The sequence below is a fragment of the Heterodontus francisci genome, chromosome 25, assembly GCF_036365525.1.
Source record: "Heterodontus francisci isolate sHetFra1 chromosome 25, sHetFra1.hap1, whole genome shotgun sequence".
NCBI lineage: Eukaryota > Metazoa > Chordata > Chondrichthyes > Heterodontiformes > Heterodontidae > Heterodontus > Heterodontus francisci.
Genome location: NC_090395.1, coordinates 47,664,570 through 47,679,752, shown reverse-complemented (window position 1 = coordinate 47,679,752; position 15,183 = coordinate 47,664,570). Strand labels below are relative to the sequence as shown.

At 39.4% G+C, this 15,183-nt stretch overlaps 1 protein-coding gene across 8 annotated transcripts in view; it reads left to right on the top strand.

The window, feature by feature from the left end:
* The first annotated feature begins 11,806 nt into the window (after positions 1-11,806).
* hmga1a (high mobility group AT-hook 1a) overlaps positions 11,807-15,183 on the top strand; it is a 138,798-nt gene continuing 135,421 nt past the window's right edge. For 4 of the 8 annotated variants that reach the window (XM_068057186.1, XM_068057184.1, XM_068057187.1 and 1 more), the window contains exons 1-3: positions 11,905-12,173; positions 12,460-12,571; positions 14,604-14,687. In XM_068057186.1, the coding sequence (XP_067913287.1) occupies positions 12,470-12,571; positions 14,604-14,687 (186 nt within the window). In that variant the 5' untranslated portion in view covers positions 11,905-12,173; positions 12,460-12,469. The other 4 variants (XM_068057182.1, XM_068057181.1, XM_068057183.1 and 1 more) reach the window with 4 other exon arrangements.

The following is a 15,183-nucleotide window of genomic DNA, read 5'->3' as shown; positions in this document are numbered from 1 at the left end:
ATTAGAACTGCATTGGAATATCAGCCTAGATCAGCCTAGGGTTTGAACCAATGATCTGACTTTGAACTGAGAGTGCTGCCATTGAACCAAAACTTACCATAACACTTGAAAAGTATAAAAATCATGTGAACTAAGTGGGATTCCATGTCCCTCCCAGCCAGTGATGGATCCTCTCTGAATTGACTCCACAATATGTTTACTTTGAAGAAATTTGGACAATTAACCTGAGTTAATTGTCAAATTGATATTCCAATATGTATCCAAGTTTGGTCACTTGCATGATGCAATCTCATCACAGATTAAAGTTTAAGTGGAAATGAAGCATTAGTTAAAATTGTGCACTTTTAATATTTTAAATTTAGATCCTATTGAACAAGCTAATTTACTCTTTTTAAAGTAGTAAAGTTCTAATAATTCACTTGATCATTACCTTGAATATACATTCTATACATAAAATGAATTTAGTACATTGCAAAAGCAACTCAACTAATCCCATTCCCCTGACCTATCCCCATAACTCTGCAATTTTTTTCTCTTCGCGTGCTTATCCAATTCCCTTTGGAAATCACAATTGAATCTGCCTCCACCACACTCTCAGGCAGTTCATTCCAGATCCAAACCACTTGCTGTGCGAAAAAGTTTTTCCTCATGTTGCTGTTGATTTTTTTGCCAATCATTTTAAATCGGTGTCCTCTGGTTTGACCCTTGGACCAATGGGAAGAGTTTCTTTCTATCTTCTCAGTCTAGACCCCTCATGATTTTGAACACTTCTATCAAATCTCCTCCCAATCTTCTATTCTCTACAGAGAACAACACAGTTTCTCCAATCTCTCCATATAATTTCCCAACTTAATTTCCTAACTGAATTCTTACAATCACCCCTCGGTTGGTCTGCTGATGGTGTTCGTGGATCCCTCAGTGGAGTTAACCAAGCTCTACTGTCTTCCTTGACTGGCTGCAGGAACAGTAACATACCCCGATCTCCGTAATGTTACAGCCAGGTGAGGAGGGGTTCCCAGGCTCCGCTCTTGCCCTTCCTCTTATTTGACCTCAACAGTGGTTGTTCTTACCACTTCAGTGGGTGCTTTATCTTTTATCTTTAATGTGATAATGAAAGAACCAATTGGACAGCTTTTCTTGAGTTTAAACAACAAAGAAGTGAGTTTATTATACTTATCAACCTAAAACTGATCTAGAAAAAATAATTAATTTACGCTACACATTCAAGCACACGTTCACATGAGACTCAGACACACACAAATAGATTACAAAGGGAAAAGTAGATTTTGTGGTTGGATTAGACTCCAGAATAAATAAAAATTGAATACACAGTCTGTGTAGTTGGATGATTTGGTTGTCTTTCGGCTGAATTTGTATTCTTGAAGTCCTTGGCTGGTCAAAGTGCACTTTGTGGCTAGCCTGCTAGGTTATAGACTTTCTTGGAGGTAGACTTGTAGGTGGTTCTCTTTCCCTGGTCTCTGTCTGTAACAATCTGTAGGTTTGGAGGGTCCACAGTCACAGATGGGGTTCAAATTTGTGTTATTTGGAGAGAGAGAGAGAGAGAGAGGCATACAGCCTTTCTCCTGCTGCACAGTCTCAGGTATTGCCCATCTGTCTTTGTTCAAGGAAACTTTTGGCTTTCACAGAGATGTACAGACAGTCACATAAAGGCCTCCATGTATTCACTGGAACTTCTAATGATATTCAGCGTTTGGAATTGGCTCCCCAGTTCCCAGGATGCCAATATTTACACTTGGAGGGGGTTTGCTCTTTCAAAGTCAAGGTGTTAGGATTGCCATGAATGTCGTGCTAATGAAGCAATCTTGGGTAATTCAATCACTTAGAACAAGCCATTGTTCTGAGTCCATGCTGCCCAGACCACTGTCTCCGGGTGGGTCTTTGGAATGTGCGAAGTTGTTTTAGATGCAAATTGTGGTGGCCATCTTGCCTGCTAGTTTTTAAAAAGTTAACTGCAGGATTTCTTTCCATTAAAAGTTTAATGTATGTTTTCAACTGATAAATTAATAATCCCTCATTTGACATATTGTGTTTTCTTGACAGTGTATATTTATATATGTATTGCTGCTGGCTGGGCCATCTCATTTCCAAATTTGGTAATGCTCCAAACCTTTAGTTCTGAGTGGCAAATTATGTCCTCATTCTTGATATTCCTTTTCTTTTTTTAAAAAAAAGGTCTTCTATGAAAGACACAATCACCTATTTCCTGCTGATAATCGATTTCAGGAAGGCCAGTCTTTCACACCTCTTCAATCCTTAGATTTACACAGTACTTGAGCCCATCTCCTTCCATTGTCTGGTTCTTAAGGTCATCAGGTGCTAATCTCTTCTTCTATTGTGGTTGCAAGACATATATGCTTATTGCACCCTTGATTTTTGACTGGGCTATGGACTGTCTGCTTCCACTGAAGCCTTGTAACTTCAGAATCTCAAATATGGAGTTAACCCCTTTTTGTCCTTCAGTCCAGTGCCCTCTGGGTGAGGCCAAACCAATGTTTTAAAATGTTCATCATAACTTCCTTGCTTTTGAAATCTATATCTCTATTTATAATACGCTGGATCCCTCTGCCTTTTTACCACTTTCTCAACCTTCCCTGCCACCTTCAACAATTTCTGCACATATACCCCAAGGTCTCTCTGTTTTTGCATCCGCTTTAGAATTGTACCATTAGTTTATATTGTCTCTCCTCATTCTTCCTACCAAAATGTACCACTTCATACTTCTCTGCATTAAATTTCATGTGTCCGCCCAGTCCACCAGCCTGTCTATATCCTCTTGAAGTTTGTCACTATCCTTGACATAATTCACAATACTTCCAAGTTTTGTGCCATCTGCAAATTTTGAAATTGTGCCCTGTACACCCAAGTGTAGTTCATTAATGTATATCAAGAAAAGCAGTGGTCCCAGTACCAACCCCTGGGGAACACCAATGTGCACCTTCCTCCAGTCCAAAAAACAGCCATTCACCACTACTCTCTGTATCCTGTCACTCAGACAACTTCAAATCCATGCAGCCATTTTCCATTTTATTCCATGGGCTTCAACTTTGCTGGTAAGTCTATTATGTGGCATTAGAGTCCTACATTTTTAGTTAAAGTCTTAATTATTAAATGGCACAGCACAACTTGCTACACCACATAGAATAGTAGCATGTAAATTTGAACTTGTGTATTTCCCCAAGTAGAATTACTGACTTAGACATGTTGCCTATGTGAAATCAATACAAAAGACTTCATTACAGTGAAAGAAATATCAGAGGACAAATCAACATGCACACCACTTAGCTGCCAATTTTGGATGTGCATCACCAAAACCTAGGAATTTATGGGCATGATGTATGTGTGGGCAACCTAAGAAAGGAAAGAAGAAATCACGCACAAGCAACTGTCAAATACTGTAATTAAATGTACCCTTTGCACTATAGCATGGTGGGAAGCATACAGTTTTAAATTATGAATTCCCTACACAGGAAGTTCTTATCTTACCTGCCATGTCAAATGTGAATGGAAACATGGAAATCAGCCATTTTGCCACTGGGGGAGATTTAAAAACAGAGGGAGAGTCAGTTTGGACTGTGTCAATGCACTTCTTGGTGGCTAGATCAAGAATTCCATTGACAGAAATTGGTAATTGGTTGCCTGCCTGCTTTTTTTTTGTCTGGGTTTATCTTGGAGACGAACCTAATGGGGAGTGCAAAATACTTTGTGCATTGTCTACTGTGGAAAACAAGCAAATGTGAGTACATTTGACACATTAAAACAGTAGATGTACTGACTTCTTCATAAATTAAATGAAGCCTGTTTTGTCTTTTAGTGAACTGTCATTTTTTTTATTTCAAAGCATCACAAATATTCAAATAGTAGTGTTTTATAGTAATTAACTTAACCCATTTATTTTTAAAAGAACTTAAAAATAAGACAAAAGGCATATTCCACTAAAATCCTGGTATTGAATAGTAGCTTTGATTTCACTTATCTAAATAATATAGAAAGCATATGATCTCCCCTGAGTTGAACATAAAGCCTGATAAAGATTCCAGCTTGACAGCCACTTTACTCCTAATTGTTTACATATGCTCAGCTGTCTGCTGTGGTTTGCAAGCCTTTTTTATAGTTACTTGTTTACATAACCATTTAGTGTTGTGAACCAGCTTCCTGTTCTCTCAACGTGCCTGAAACATTGTGCTGGATGTTTTGGCAATTAAAAAAAAAAATCATTGCATTATTTGAAAAATGAAGAAATTTGAGGTAACAGTTTTGCCACAGGACATACTAAACTGTCTTTAAGGAACAAATATCTTTAATTATTCCAAAAGTCAAAATTCTTATGTTTCCAATTTAGCATGGAGCCTTTACCAAGTACAGGCATGACTCAGTTATTTGACCGCATTTCCTGTATAAACAAGGGTGTAGGATTAGGAAGTCAAGTTTAAACAGAAAATGACAAAACAGTTTGCATGAAGTGTGTTATATAATCCAGAGTTGCTGTGATATTTGAAAAAAAATGAATTAAGTAACTCTTTTTTACCATGGCAATATTTCACACAAATCATTCACAACTGAATCTGGCTAATTGGAACACTGCCAAAGTGCGTGTGTTACCAGAGGGAGTTGGTTTTTACTTCTTTCTTTGTAAATTGAACATTCCTGTTGGAAAAGGTTGCATTAATACCAAAAAATACCATGGACAGCAGCATTCCTGCAACAGAGAACCTCTCTGAAACCTTTAACTATTTAATGCTTAGAGCTGTTTAATCCAGAGATTATTTTAACAAGGGGAACCTAGCAGCAAGAAAAATAATAAAAATAAAAATGAGCAAAAAACATAATAATTTAATATATAGGGTGACATGTTAGGCCCCCACCTGCCAAGAATGAGGCACATGAATGTTGTCATGAACATTGATTTTAAACTGTTGCTGGAGCGAGGAAATGGCTTGTTAAACAATCAGCCATGGCTGGAAAAGACATTTGCATATTAACAGACAGTGCTTGGAATGACAAAGGACCATTCCCTGACACATTCAACCTACAATGGATCTTGATCACCAGGTATTGTGTATAAGAGTAGCATTCCAAAGACTGCTCAGGTGATACAATCCAGGACTAGTTAGACCAACTGGTCACATGACAAACTAGATGTTCCAGGGTTTTTTTGAACTAGCCACAGAGAGTTTGAATTGGAGAAAGAGTGTTTGCTCTTAGACTGAGAAGATCTCTCCTGTCTGCACCCATCTCTTCGTCACAAGCCTCTGAATCCACTGAGGGCACATGAACCCCAAGAGAGAAAAGTCTCCTACAGCAAACAAGGTTTAAGAAGAATACTGGGCCCCAACGAAAAGCAAGATCTACCTACAATCAAGGACTCTACAGTGAGCTCGAAGAACCGTAACAAAAACTCTTCAGCTATTGCCTCAAACTTTACCACTTGATTTTTTTTCTTCTGCTCTTATCTGATTCTATTTGCATGTGTGTATCGAGTATGCATGCTAGTGCGGGTGTGTTGTGTATCCATTGGCGTCAACCGAATTAGAGTTTAAGTTTAATAAATTTCAACTTTTCTTCTTTAAATATAAGAAAACCTATTTGTGCTGGTTTCTTTGCCTTATAATTGGAAAGCAGTGAACAAGGATTCACCAAGGGGGAGCTAAGACCATGGTGTGTTTAAAATTAAACCTTGTTATTGTAAGATCAGGTGAAAGCTGAGTGGGACCCCTAGACACCTTTCTCACCTGGTTGTAACAGAAATTTGGCAGCTACTGTCCTGGATTTTACCCACAGACAAACGAGAGAAATTGGAAGTGGGAAGCCAAATTGTTCCTAATCAAAAAAGAGCAAGATTTCAATACAGATTTTCTTGTGGTTGTGTGTGATTGAATACTAACATGTCTGCGACTGAAGCTAGTAGCTCCCCAAGCCAGGGTGAAGTAACTTGGGATAAGTTAAAAACACTGTCTATGGAGGACTTGAGGAAAATGGCTGAGCAGTGTGGGACCACTGTACGTGGCAAGGCTAGGAAGTTTGAACTCTTAAGGCTAGTGGCCAACCATTTGTCCCTTGAATCTGAAGAAGCAGAAACAGGGTTAGAAGTAGACCCAGACAGGGTACTGCTAGCAAAGATACAATTGGAACAAAGGAAACTTGAATTAGAAGACAGGGAAACAGAAAGAGATAGATAGGAGAGGGAGAAAGAGAGAGTCTTCCAGAAGGAACATGAAGAAAAACAAAGACAGGAGAAGGAATAGGAGAGGAGAAAGAGAAAGAATATTCCAGAAAGAATGCGAAGAAAGCGAACTGAAGCAGCTTGAGTTAACTAGGGGGTGACAGAGTAACCTGAGTGAATGCATGGCCAATATGGAGGAATGTAATTTAGGGCTGGGTACAGAATTGTTAAAATTAGCTCAACCAATTCCAAAATTCAATGAGGAGGATGTAGAAGGATTTTTTGTGTCCTTTGAGAAACTGGCAAGGCAGCTAAAATGGCCAGCTGAGATCTGGCCTTTTTTATTACAAAGCAAGCCAACTGGAAAAGCCCATGAGGTTTATTCCCTGTTGCCAGATGAGAGTTCATCAGATTATGAACTGACAAAAAATGCTATCCTTTGGATATTTGAATTAGTACCCAAAGCCTATCACCAAAAGTTTAGAACCCTGAAGAAGCAAGCTAATCACATTTATCTGGCGTTTGAAAGAAGTAAGCAGCTGGCTTTTGACCAGTGACTGAGGGCTCTTAAAGTACAGCTCAGCTATGAGAATCTCAGGGATGTAATTCTGTTAGAGGTATTTAAAAACTCTCTCCCACTCTCCATAAAGACCCATGTAGAGGAGCAGCGGGTCCAGAGAGCCTGGCATGTGGTCGCTCTGGCTGATGAGTTTGCTTTCATTTATAAGTCAGTTTCCCAGGGGAGAACCTTTCCTAGTCACCTCCACAAATCCAAAAAGGTCAAAGGGTGGGAAGGCGATAGGAGCCCATGCAGTCCTGGGAGAGAAAGAAAAGCAGGAGACACAGGGGGCCCTCCTCTAGCCAGAAAGGAAGGTGCTGTGAGCAAGAGTGAGACCCGTAGACTGGTGTGCTTCCATTGTAATTAAGCAGGGCATTTCAAAGCTGACTGTTGGAAACTAAAGGGAAAACCTGCAGGTTTAATCAGGGCACATCCGTTCAGTGAATAAGAGAACCTGATGGAAAGCACAGCAGAACAAGCTGTGGCTTTAACTGCAGTAAGAATGCAACTCAGTCAGCTTACTATGGCAAGTGCAGGAAAAGCTAATAGGATTCCTGAAGGTTATCAGGGTTTTGTGTTTGAAGGGAAAGCAATCCCATATCCCTCGAGTGGGGCAAGCAAGCCCATAGTAACTCTCAGGGACACAGGGGCCATTCGATCCCTTTTACTGCGAAAAGGCCTGACCATTCCCCAGACAGTGCAGTGAACACCAGAATGGTGATGAATGGTATTGGAGGGCAGTGTATGCCTGTACCTGTACACCAGGTGCATCTGGAGTGCGATCTAGTTTTGGGACTGTTGACCGTAGGGATTGTCCCTAGTTTGCCCGTGGTAAAGGTGGTAGCCCCCCCAGTAGTGAAAGAAAGACCGCAGGAGGTCAGAGAGACAGGGCAGTGGCAGGAGACAGACCCCTGCAGTTTCCCTGAATGTGTAGTGGATCAAGCCATGATCAAACCAGCTCCCACAGATGAGACTGAATTGGCACTGCAGGCATGTGCCCAAGTCTGTCTGTCTGAGACTGTCTTTGGAAAGTCAGAAGACCCAGGGAATGAATTCAATGGATTTTCCCTAGCTGAGGCTCAGTGAGCCAACCCAGTATTGCGACAGTTGGCACAGGCTGCCCAGTCTGAAAGTGAAGCAGAGGGAGTCCCTGATTGCTACTATTTAAAGAATGAGGTACTGATGAGGAAATGGAGTTCGCATCACAGACCTGAGAGCAAGGCGTGGACAGTAGTTCACCAGTTAGTGGTGCCGCAGAGGTACCGGAGAGAAATATTAAGAAGGGCCCATGAGACTACAGTGGCATGCTGGTATACGAAAGACCAAAGCCCGCATAAGACAGCATTTTGACTGGCCAAAACTCCGGAAGTCCAGGAGGAATCCCAGATGAAAATCCCTACTGTCTGGTCAGCCAACTCCGGAAAATGTGAAAGGTTAGACCCCACATCCTCTTACATAAATGCAGACACTAGAAGCACCCCACCAGAGTTGCTAACAGCATTTACAGGAACCTGCAGAGAAAAGAAAGACCTCTAGGGGGCACAGAAACCATGAGGGTGATGCCTCACCTAGTCGAAATGCCACAGGGGAATGCAGTAGAGTCTGCACAAATACCTGCAGGCAGGAGTGTCCCAGAGGACAAAGCGGAGATTAACAAAGAATCCTCCCCCACAGTCAGAAAAAAAAGAGAACTACACATCCCCTGGAGTCAAAAGCCTTTGCATGACTCTCAAAGCACTGAAAGAGAGTTCAGGATAGACCTGTCCACTACTGACTCTCCTGAAAAAAAATTCCAACTCAGAGCTAATTAAACCTAACCATCTCAAAGACCCTGGGCAGCCATGGAAATGGGCAAACTGAAGAAAAACTTTCCCAAAGAACCACATGTTTACTGGGAGGCCAAAAAGTGGGCAATTAAAGTAGCACTGGCACCAAGAAAAGACAGCCTGTAATAAGGTTTAGGATTTATGAATGAATGGAATGAATGAGAGAAATGCATGTTTTTTTTCTGTATCTTATATTTTCTCTCAACTCTTTTAATGAAATGTGCTTTTCTCAAATCACATTTCATTTTGCTGGGTGTGGAGGTGTCATGCTCGGCCCCCACCTGCCAAGAATGAGGTACATTAATTTTGTCATGAACATTAATTTTGAACTATTGCTGGAAAAGACATTTGCATATTAACAGACTGTGCTTAGAATGACAAAGGACCATTCCCTGACACAGTCAACCCACAATGCTCCTTGTTCACCAGGTATTGTGTGTTCCAGAGACTACTAAGGTGATACAATCCAGGACAGGTTGGACTAGCTGGTCACGACTAACTGGCTGTTCCAGGGTTTCTTTGAACTAGCCACAGAGAGTTTGAACTCAGAATGACTGTTTGCTCCTGGACTGAGAAGATCTCTCCTGTCCGCACCCATCTCTTTCTCACAAGCCTCTGAATTCACTGAAGACAAATGAACCCCAAGAGAGAAAAGTTTCCTACAGCGAACAAGGTTTAAGAAGAATACTGGGCACCAACAAAAAGCAAGATCTACCTATAATCAAGGACTCTGCAGTGAGCTCGAAGAACCATAACAAAAACTCTTCAGATATTGCCTCAACTTTTCCACTTGATTTTTCTTCTTCTGCTCTTTTCTGTCTCTATTTGCATGTGTGTATCACACATGCATGCTAGCGTGGGCACGTTGTGTATCGGTAGGCGTCAACCAAATTAAGTTTAATAAATTTCAACTTTTCTTCTTTAAACTGAAGAAAACCTGTTTGTGTTGGTTTCTTTGCCTTATAATTGGAAAGCAGTGAACAAGGATTCACCAAGGGGGGTGGGGTGGCTAAAATTATGGTGTGTTTAAAATTAAACCCTGTTACGATAAGACCAGGTGAATGCTGAGAGGGAACCTTAGACAACCTTCTCACCTGGTCGTAACAAGAGTATTGGTTATTCTGTTCATGCATGCTTAACTTTGATCTAATTTTCTTTGTTTCTTGTTCTCTGTAATGCTATATTTTTGCATGTCCCACAAAACTAGTCCATACAAAGGAATTCAAAACACATTTAAAATTGTCATGGTGAAAAATCAGTTGTCCTTGCTGCGCTGCTCCACCATTAGCCTCATGAAAATAGCATTTTGCTGTCCACCTCACCATTAAAATGCAATGAATTGCGTGATGTTGCTTTATTTGTGCAGTAAATATGAATAAAACATGTTACAGAAAGTTAAGTCTTGTCATTACAAGTTTAAGTACTCTTTTCACAATGTAACAATTGTTAATTACTGCCAATCAACCTCAGTAGCACTGAAAATTAACTATTGAAAACCTGGAATCTCATTCCTTCAGGTATCCATTGGTGTTGGTCATTTTAACCCTTTTTTTGCGTTTCCTTTCTGTCTCTTTTTTTTCTCTTAATCCAATCTTCTATTCCATCTCTATTTCTCTTTCTGCAACTGATTTGATATTGATTTCACCCACTCTAACTTACACTTCTTTCTCCATCTGTTAATTTCACAATCCTTCAGATGATTGTTTAATGATATTAACAGTTGCTTGCCCTGTTCACGTAAGTCCCAGATGCCCAGTACCCTTGCTACACTTTCAACAACGTGCTGCACAAAAATAAAAAAAAAACTAAACATGCAAGGTTATGTTTAACTAATAATGGTCCATTATAAATGAGGTAGGTTACCAAGCAAAAAAAAAAATGCATTGTGTTATAATCACTTCTCCACTTTAGTTTCTCCAACCCATTAAACGGCTCTGCATTCAAACTAGTTTAACTCATTTCTGCCAGGCCATGCAAAGCAAAGACCAATGAGAACATTTGGAACTGCAATTGCAGTTAAAATCAAAGTCTAATTTTATAAACTAGAGCTTACCATTCAAAAATTGAATTTCAAGTTGGTAAGAAAATTTTGATAAAATAGGAAGTCAAAATCTAAGACTAAAAGAAAACTGTGAATATTGAAATAAAAATAGAAAATACTAGAAATGCTCAAATTTGTCAGCATTAGAAGTCAAAATAAGATCGCATTTCTTGTTTTGTTTAAAGCTCCTTTTTTTTAAAAAAAACCTGATTATAAAATGCAAAAAGATAATTGCTGCCGGGAATATTTGGTTTGCAAAGCAAAAACTCTGCCACTAAAACAGCCTACTGTTTAAAACAGTGATTTTGAATTTTATTAGCGTCTTAAAACATTCTTTTCAATAAGTGTTTTCAACATGTTTAAACAATTCAATCCTTATTCGCTGTCTCTATCTGAAAATTTTACCCTAAGATTATTAAAAATTCAATTATTAAATATTGTGGTGGATTCAGCCTATATTACCACCTTCACAGCAGAAGGATACACTTTAAATAAGAAAGTTTTTGTATGTGCACACCAATGATTTCACATACAGTAAGGTCCCAAACTCAGCAAGGCCACTGGAAAGACAAACAATTAAGATTCTTCTGCAGAAAGAGTTTAGAAAATCGGGAGGAGCAATGAACCTAATAACTCCCAGTCCCAAAGTGTGAAGTTGGGAACTGGGTCCCTATCGTCCATTTGGTTGGAGAATAGTGTGTGAAAAATAATTAATACAAAGAGGAAGAGCACAAATGATGAAAAAACACATGATTTAATATGAAGGTCACCAAAGGCTGGTTGTTGATCCCTTTTCATATATTTAATATGAATGTTAAACTATGATTAAATATATATAAAAAGCCCCTGAGCACAACAAAAGGCAACTACAGTGAAGTTAAAGGTTTTTTGCCACCTGGCATCAGGGTTATAGTACTTTGAAATTAGTAGGAGGACGATTAGTAGGAAGATTTGCATTCTTCTGCAAATTTTTAGGTGAATTTCTCGCACATGCCTGAAGAAGAAAGCGTGTGGACGAACTGCTCCTTAAACTGCAGGCTCACTTTCTGCTGCCTGTCCCGGTCTGAGTAAGGCAGCAAGTAAAGGGAGCAGGCGATGCTGTGTGTATGCTGCTCTGATCAAAGGCTCGCCGGCTGGTGGGAGGTGACAATCTGAGTCCAGTCCCAGAGCATGTGATGCTGCAAAATATAAACCTATGAACATCGACATGCGTAACAGAAGCATTGCAAGATATTTTAAATAGTGACAATTTGCCTAAAAAAGATCCCCTGTTGAAAATATTAATAGTAAGCGTGCATATTTGAGTGGGTAGATCATCCCTTAGGAGGATTCTGTATAATAACCTGCTGGATGGGATCCAATCAGAACTTGCTTTGCTGCTATGTAACTCGGTCCAGGCTGTGGCAGCTGCTTTGATATTTAGGATTTTTTTAAAGTATTATTTTTATAAAATATACCATTACTGTTTATAGTATTGCCCGCCTTTGGATCTGAGCCAAGAGTTTTTTTTCATTCTCCGTTTCCTTTCAGCTGCCGTTATTAGAGCCAGTGTGATCATCATTCAGGGTAGGAATCGACTGCAGGAACAGGCCTAGTGTGTGTGTATGTATATGTGGACTCTGTATTTGCATCAGCTTTTAGTTTCATTTTGATCAAGGATCAAAAAGGCTTTCTATTCCACATTGATGTTGCATTCTTGTGAGTGTTTTGCCATTTAAGTGTGATAATGCAAGCTTGTAGTGCATTGATTGTATGGTGATGTGACTGGGAAGTTTCAGCTTTTATATTTGCTGCAGTGAAGCAGTTTAATCTTCATCAGTCAATTTTTTAATGGGTTGCTTTTTTTTTGCAGAAAAATAACGATGAGTGACACAGGTGCAAAACCCAGCCAGCCTTTAGCAGTAAAACAGGAGAAGGATGTCACGCCAAAGAGAGGACGCGGCAGACCCAGGAAGCAACCCCAAGTATGAAATGTATAAATTTACATTTTCTCATACGTTTTACTTAAACCTGTACTTTGCATATTTGCTACCCACTTGGCCAAACAGGTATGCACACGCGTAAAACACAGTAATTTACTATTTGAAAGTTAACAATTATTTTGCTTTTTAAACTGCATTTTTCTCTTACCGACCCACGAACACGTTTTTAGATTTTTATGCAAGTTTTTTCTATTTTGCATTTGCACCTCTAGTCGTCCGATTGCTAACATGTCTTCATAAAATGCGCCTGTTGTTGTTGGCTGCAGTTTATTTTGTTGTTACATATAAAATGCATGAGGCCGATTTTGAATCATTTATCAATTTTACAATTGCTCCGAATTGCGGAGCACCATCTGGCTGTAAATAAACTGGTGTACAATCTTTCTCCTTGATCTTATTTGCACGACCTCTCGAGATATTTTTAAGGGATGTCAGGCCGTGTTGCCGCGCGTTGTTTCAAGCACGCTACACTCGAGCTTTTCCTTCACTTTTTGTTTTTGTTACAATATTGCTTTCAGCACCAGCGCAAGATGAGACCTTTAAACCATTGTGAACCGGTAGTCCCGGTCCCTTCCCTACCACAATTGGCTGGCTGCCGGAGGTCGCCGGTTGTGATTGGTTGATCTGGCTGTCAATCAGATGGAAAGCGTGGCCAATGTTAGGTGACGTTTGCCCTCCTCCGGGTGACGTCAGTGTGTTGCTAATGGCTGCAGCCCAAACAGGACTCAGTTGGTCGTCAGTATGGTAACAAGCACAGCAAGAGGGTCTTGATAGTTTCTTAATTGATTTCTGCTTCCACCCCCCCCCCCACCGTTGATTAAAAGCAAATCTTAAAATTATGATCTTATGAAACAATCCATTTTTTTTATTTTAACTGAAAAGAGGGTTTTTAACTTTCAAAGTATCTTCCATTAATGGGAGTGAATCATGGCTTTCACGAATAGATATGCAAAGCATCTCAATCACCCCTGAATCTAGTGTATGTTGACTGTTTCAAAATGAGGGGTAGGTGGGAATCAGAACGGTATTGGCACTGCATGTGGAGGTCCCAGATTGCCTGAAGTTTTGGAGCGACCTGTTGTTGAGGAGATGGTCAGTCTGAATATTAGCTGCCAGAGTACGTTCATGTTGTAGTTGTTTTTTTTAATCTCCTGTAGTGCAACTTTTGCAATATTTTGTGTCCATTTGTTTTATTTAAAAGGTGCTACAAACTGTCTAATAGGAAATTTTGTCAATTGACTGTACCTGTTCAAAGAGAGGTTGACATATTGGGACATTTTCAGGCAGGCTAATTTTCTACAGTAACCAGTTCTGGAATGTTGGTTGCTGGAGGAAACCTATTTATCTTGCAATAGATACTGTTGGCTGTAACATCAATTTTAGTTTTTTTTCCCCCTTTTTACAGAGATAGTTGGTTAGAAGATATAAACTATAGGTGTGCATAATATTGTAATATCACGAATTACATGAACCTTTTCAAACCTAATAAAATCTTTTCCACTTTTGCCATATGATAACGCCCTGTTCATTTTCCATGTTTCAATACTATTAAAATTTTACTAGGTTTATGATTCTGCTCATATTTGTATACATATATCAGCCTTCCAGTTTGATGGAACTGTTTAATTGGGCAACAGAAGCATTATGAGAATTATTTATTATACAACTGTGTACATTTAAGAAAGGCTCAGTTTATTGCATCAAAATGAATGAATGTAGTGACTTGGTGGGTAGAGCTGACAAAGGGCTGATGTTCCTCGAGCAGCTATTTTATGAAATAATACAAATATTAAGTTAATACAATGCAGCGACTGTCATGTGCTGGTCACAGCGATGACAGATCAATCCTGTGAAAGTAAAACAGTATATAACCTAATAAAATCTTGTCTTTTTCTCCCCATATTAGTATGGTACAGTTAGCAAAAATTACAGAAATAGGCACATGGCAAGTGGTTTGGTTTACCTTCGTTGTGCCATTAATTCATTTCAAAACTTTTTTCCTTCCTTGTAATAGGAACCAACTGGAGCTCCTACTCCAAAGCGACCACGAGGAAGACCAAAAGGAAGCAAAAACAAAGTTTCTTCTAAATCTGGCCGAGTAAGTACAAAAAAACAGTCTATATAATTTTTTATATTGTACAACCTATCAAAGCATCATTAAAATCGTTTATATTCGAGATCGAAGATACGTGTAACACTTTATTTGTTTACCTTTCCTTGACCTTGATCAAATCAAGCCATTCATTATAGGAAAGTCAAACCCATTTCGGAAAAGGAACTATCAAAAAGAAGAGTAGGACTAAATAGGTCATTTTTGGGATGGCAAGGTGTAACCAATGGAGTACCACAAGGATCACTGTTTGTGCCTCAGCTATTTACAAACCATATCAATGTCTTGGATGAGGGAACTGTGTGTAATGTATCTAAGTTTGCGACAATACAAAGCTAGGAGAAAAAGCAAGCTATGAGGAGTGTGCAAAGAGAATGCAAAGGGATATAGCCTGGTTAGGTGATTGAAAAAGGAGGTGGCAGATGGAGTATAAGGTGGGAAAATGTGAAGCTTTCCCTTTTAGGTAGGAAGAAAGGAAAAGAAA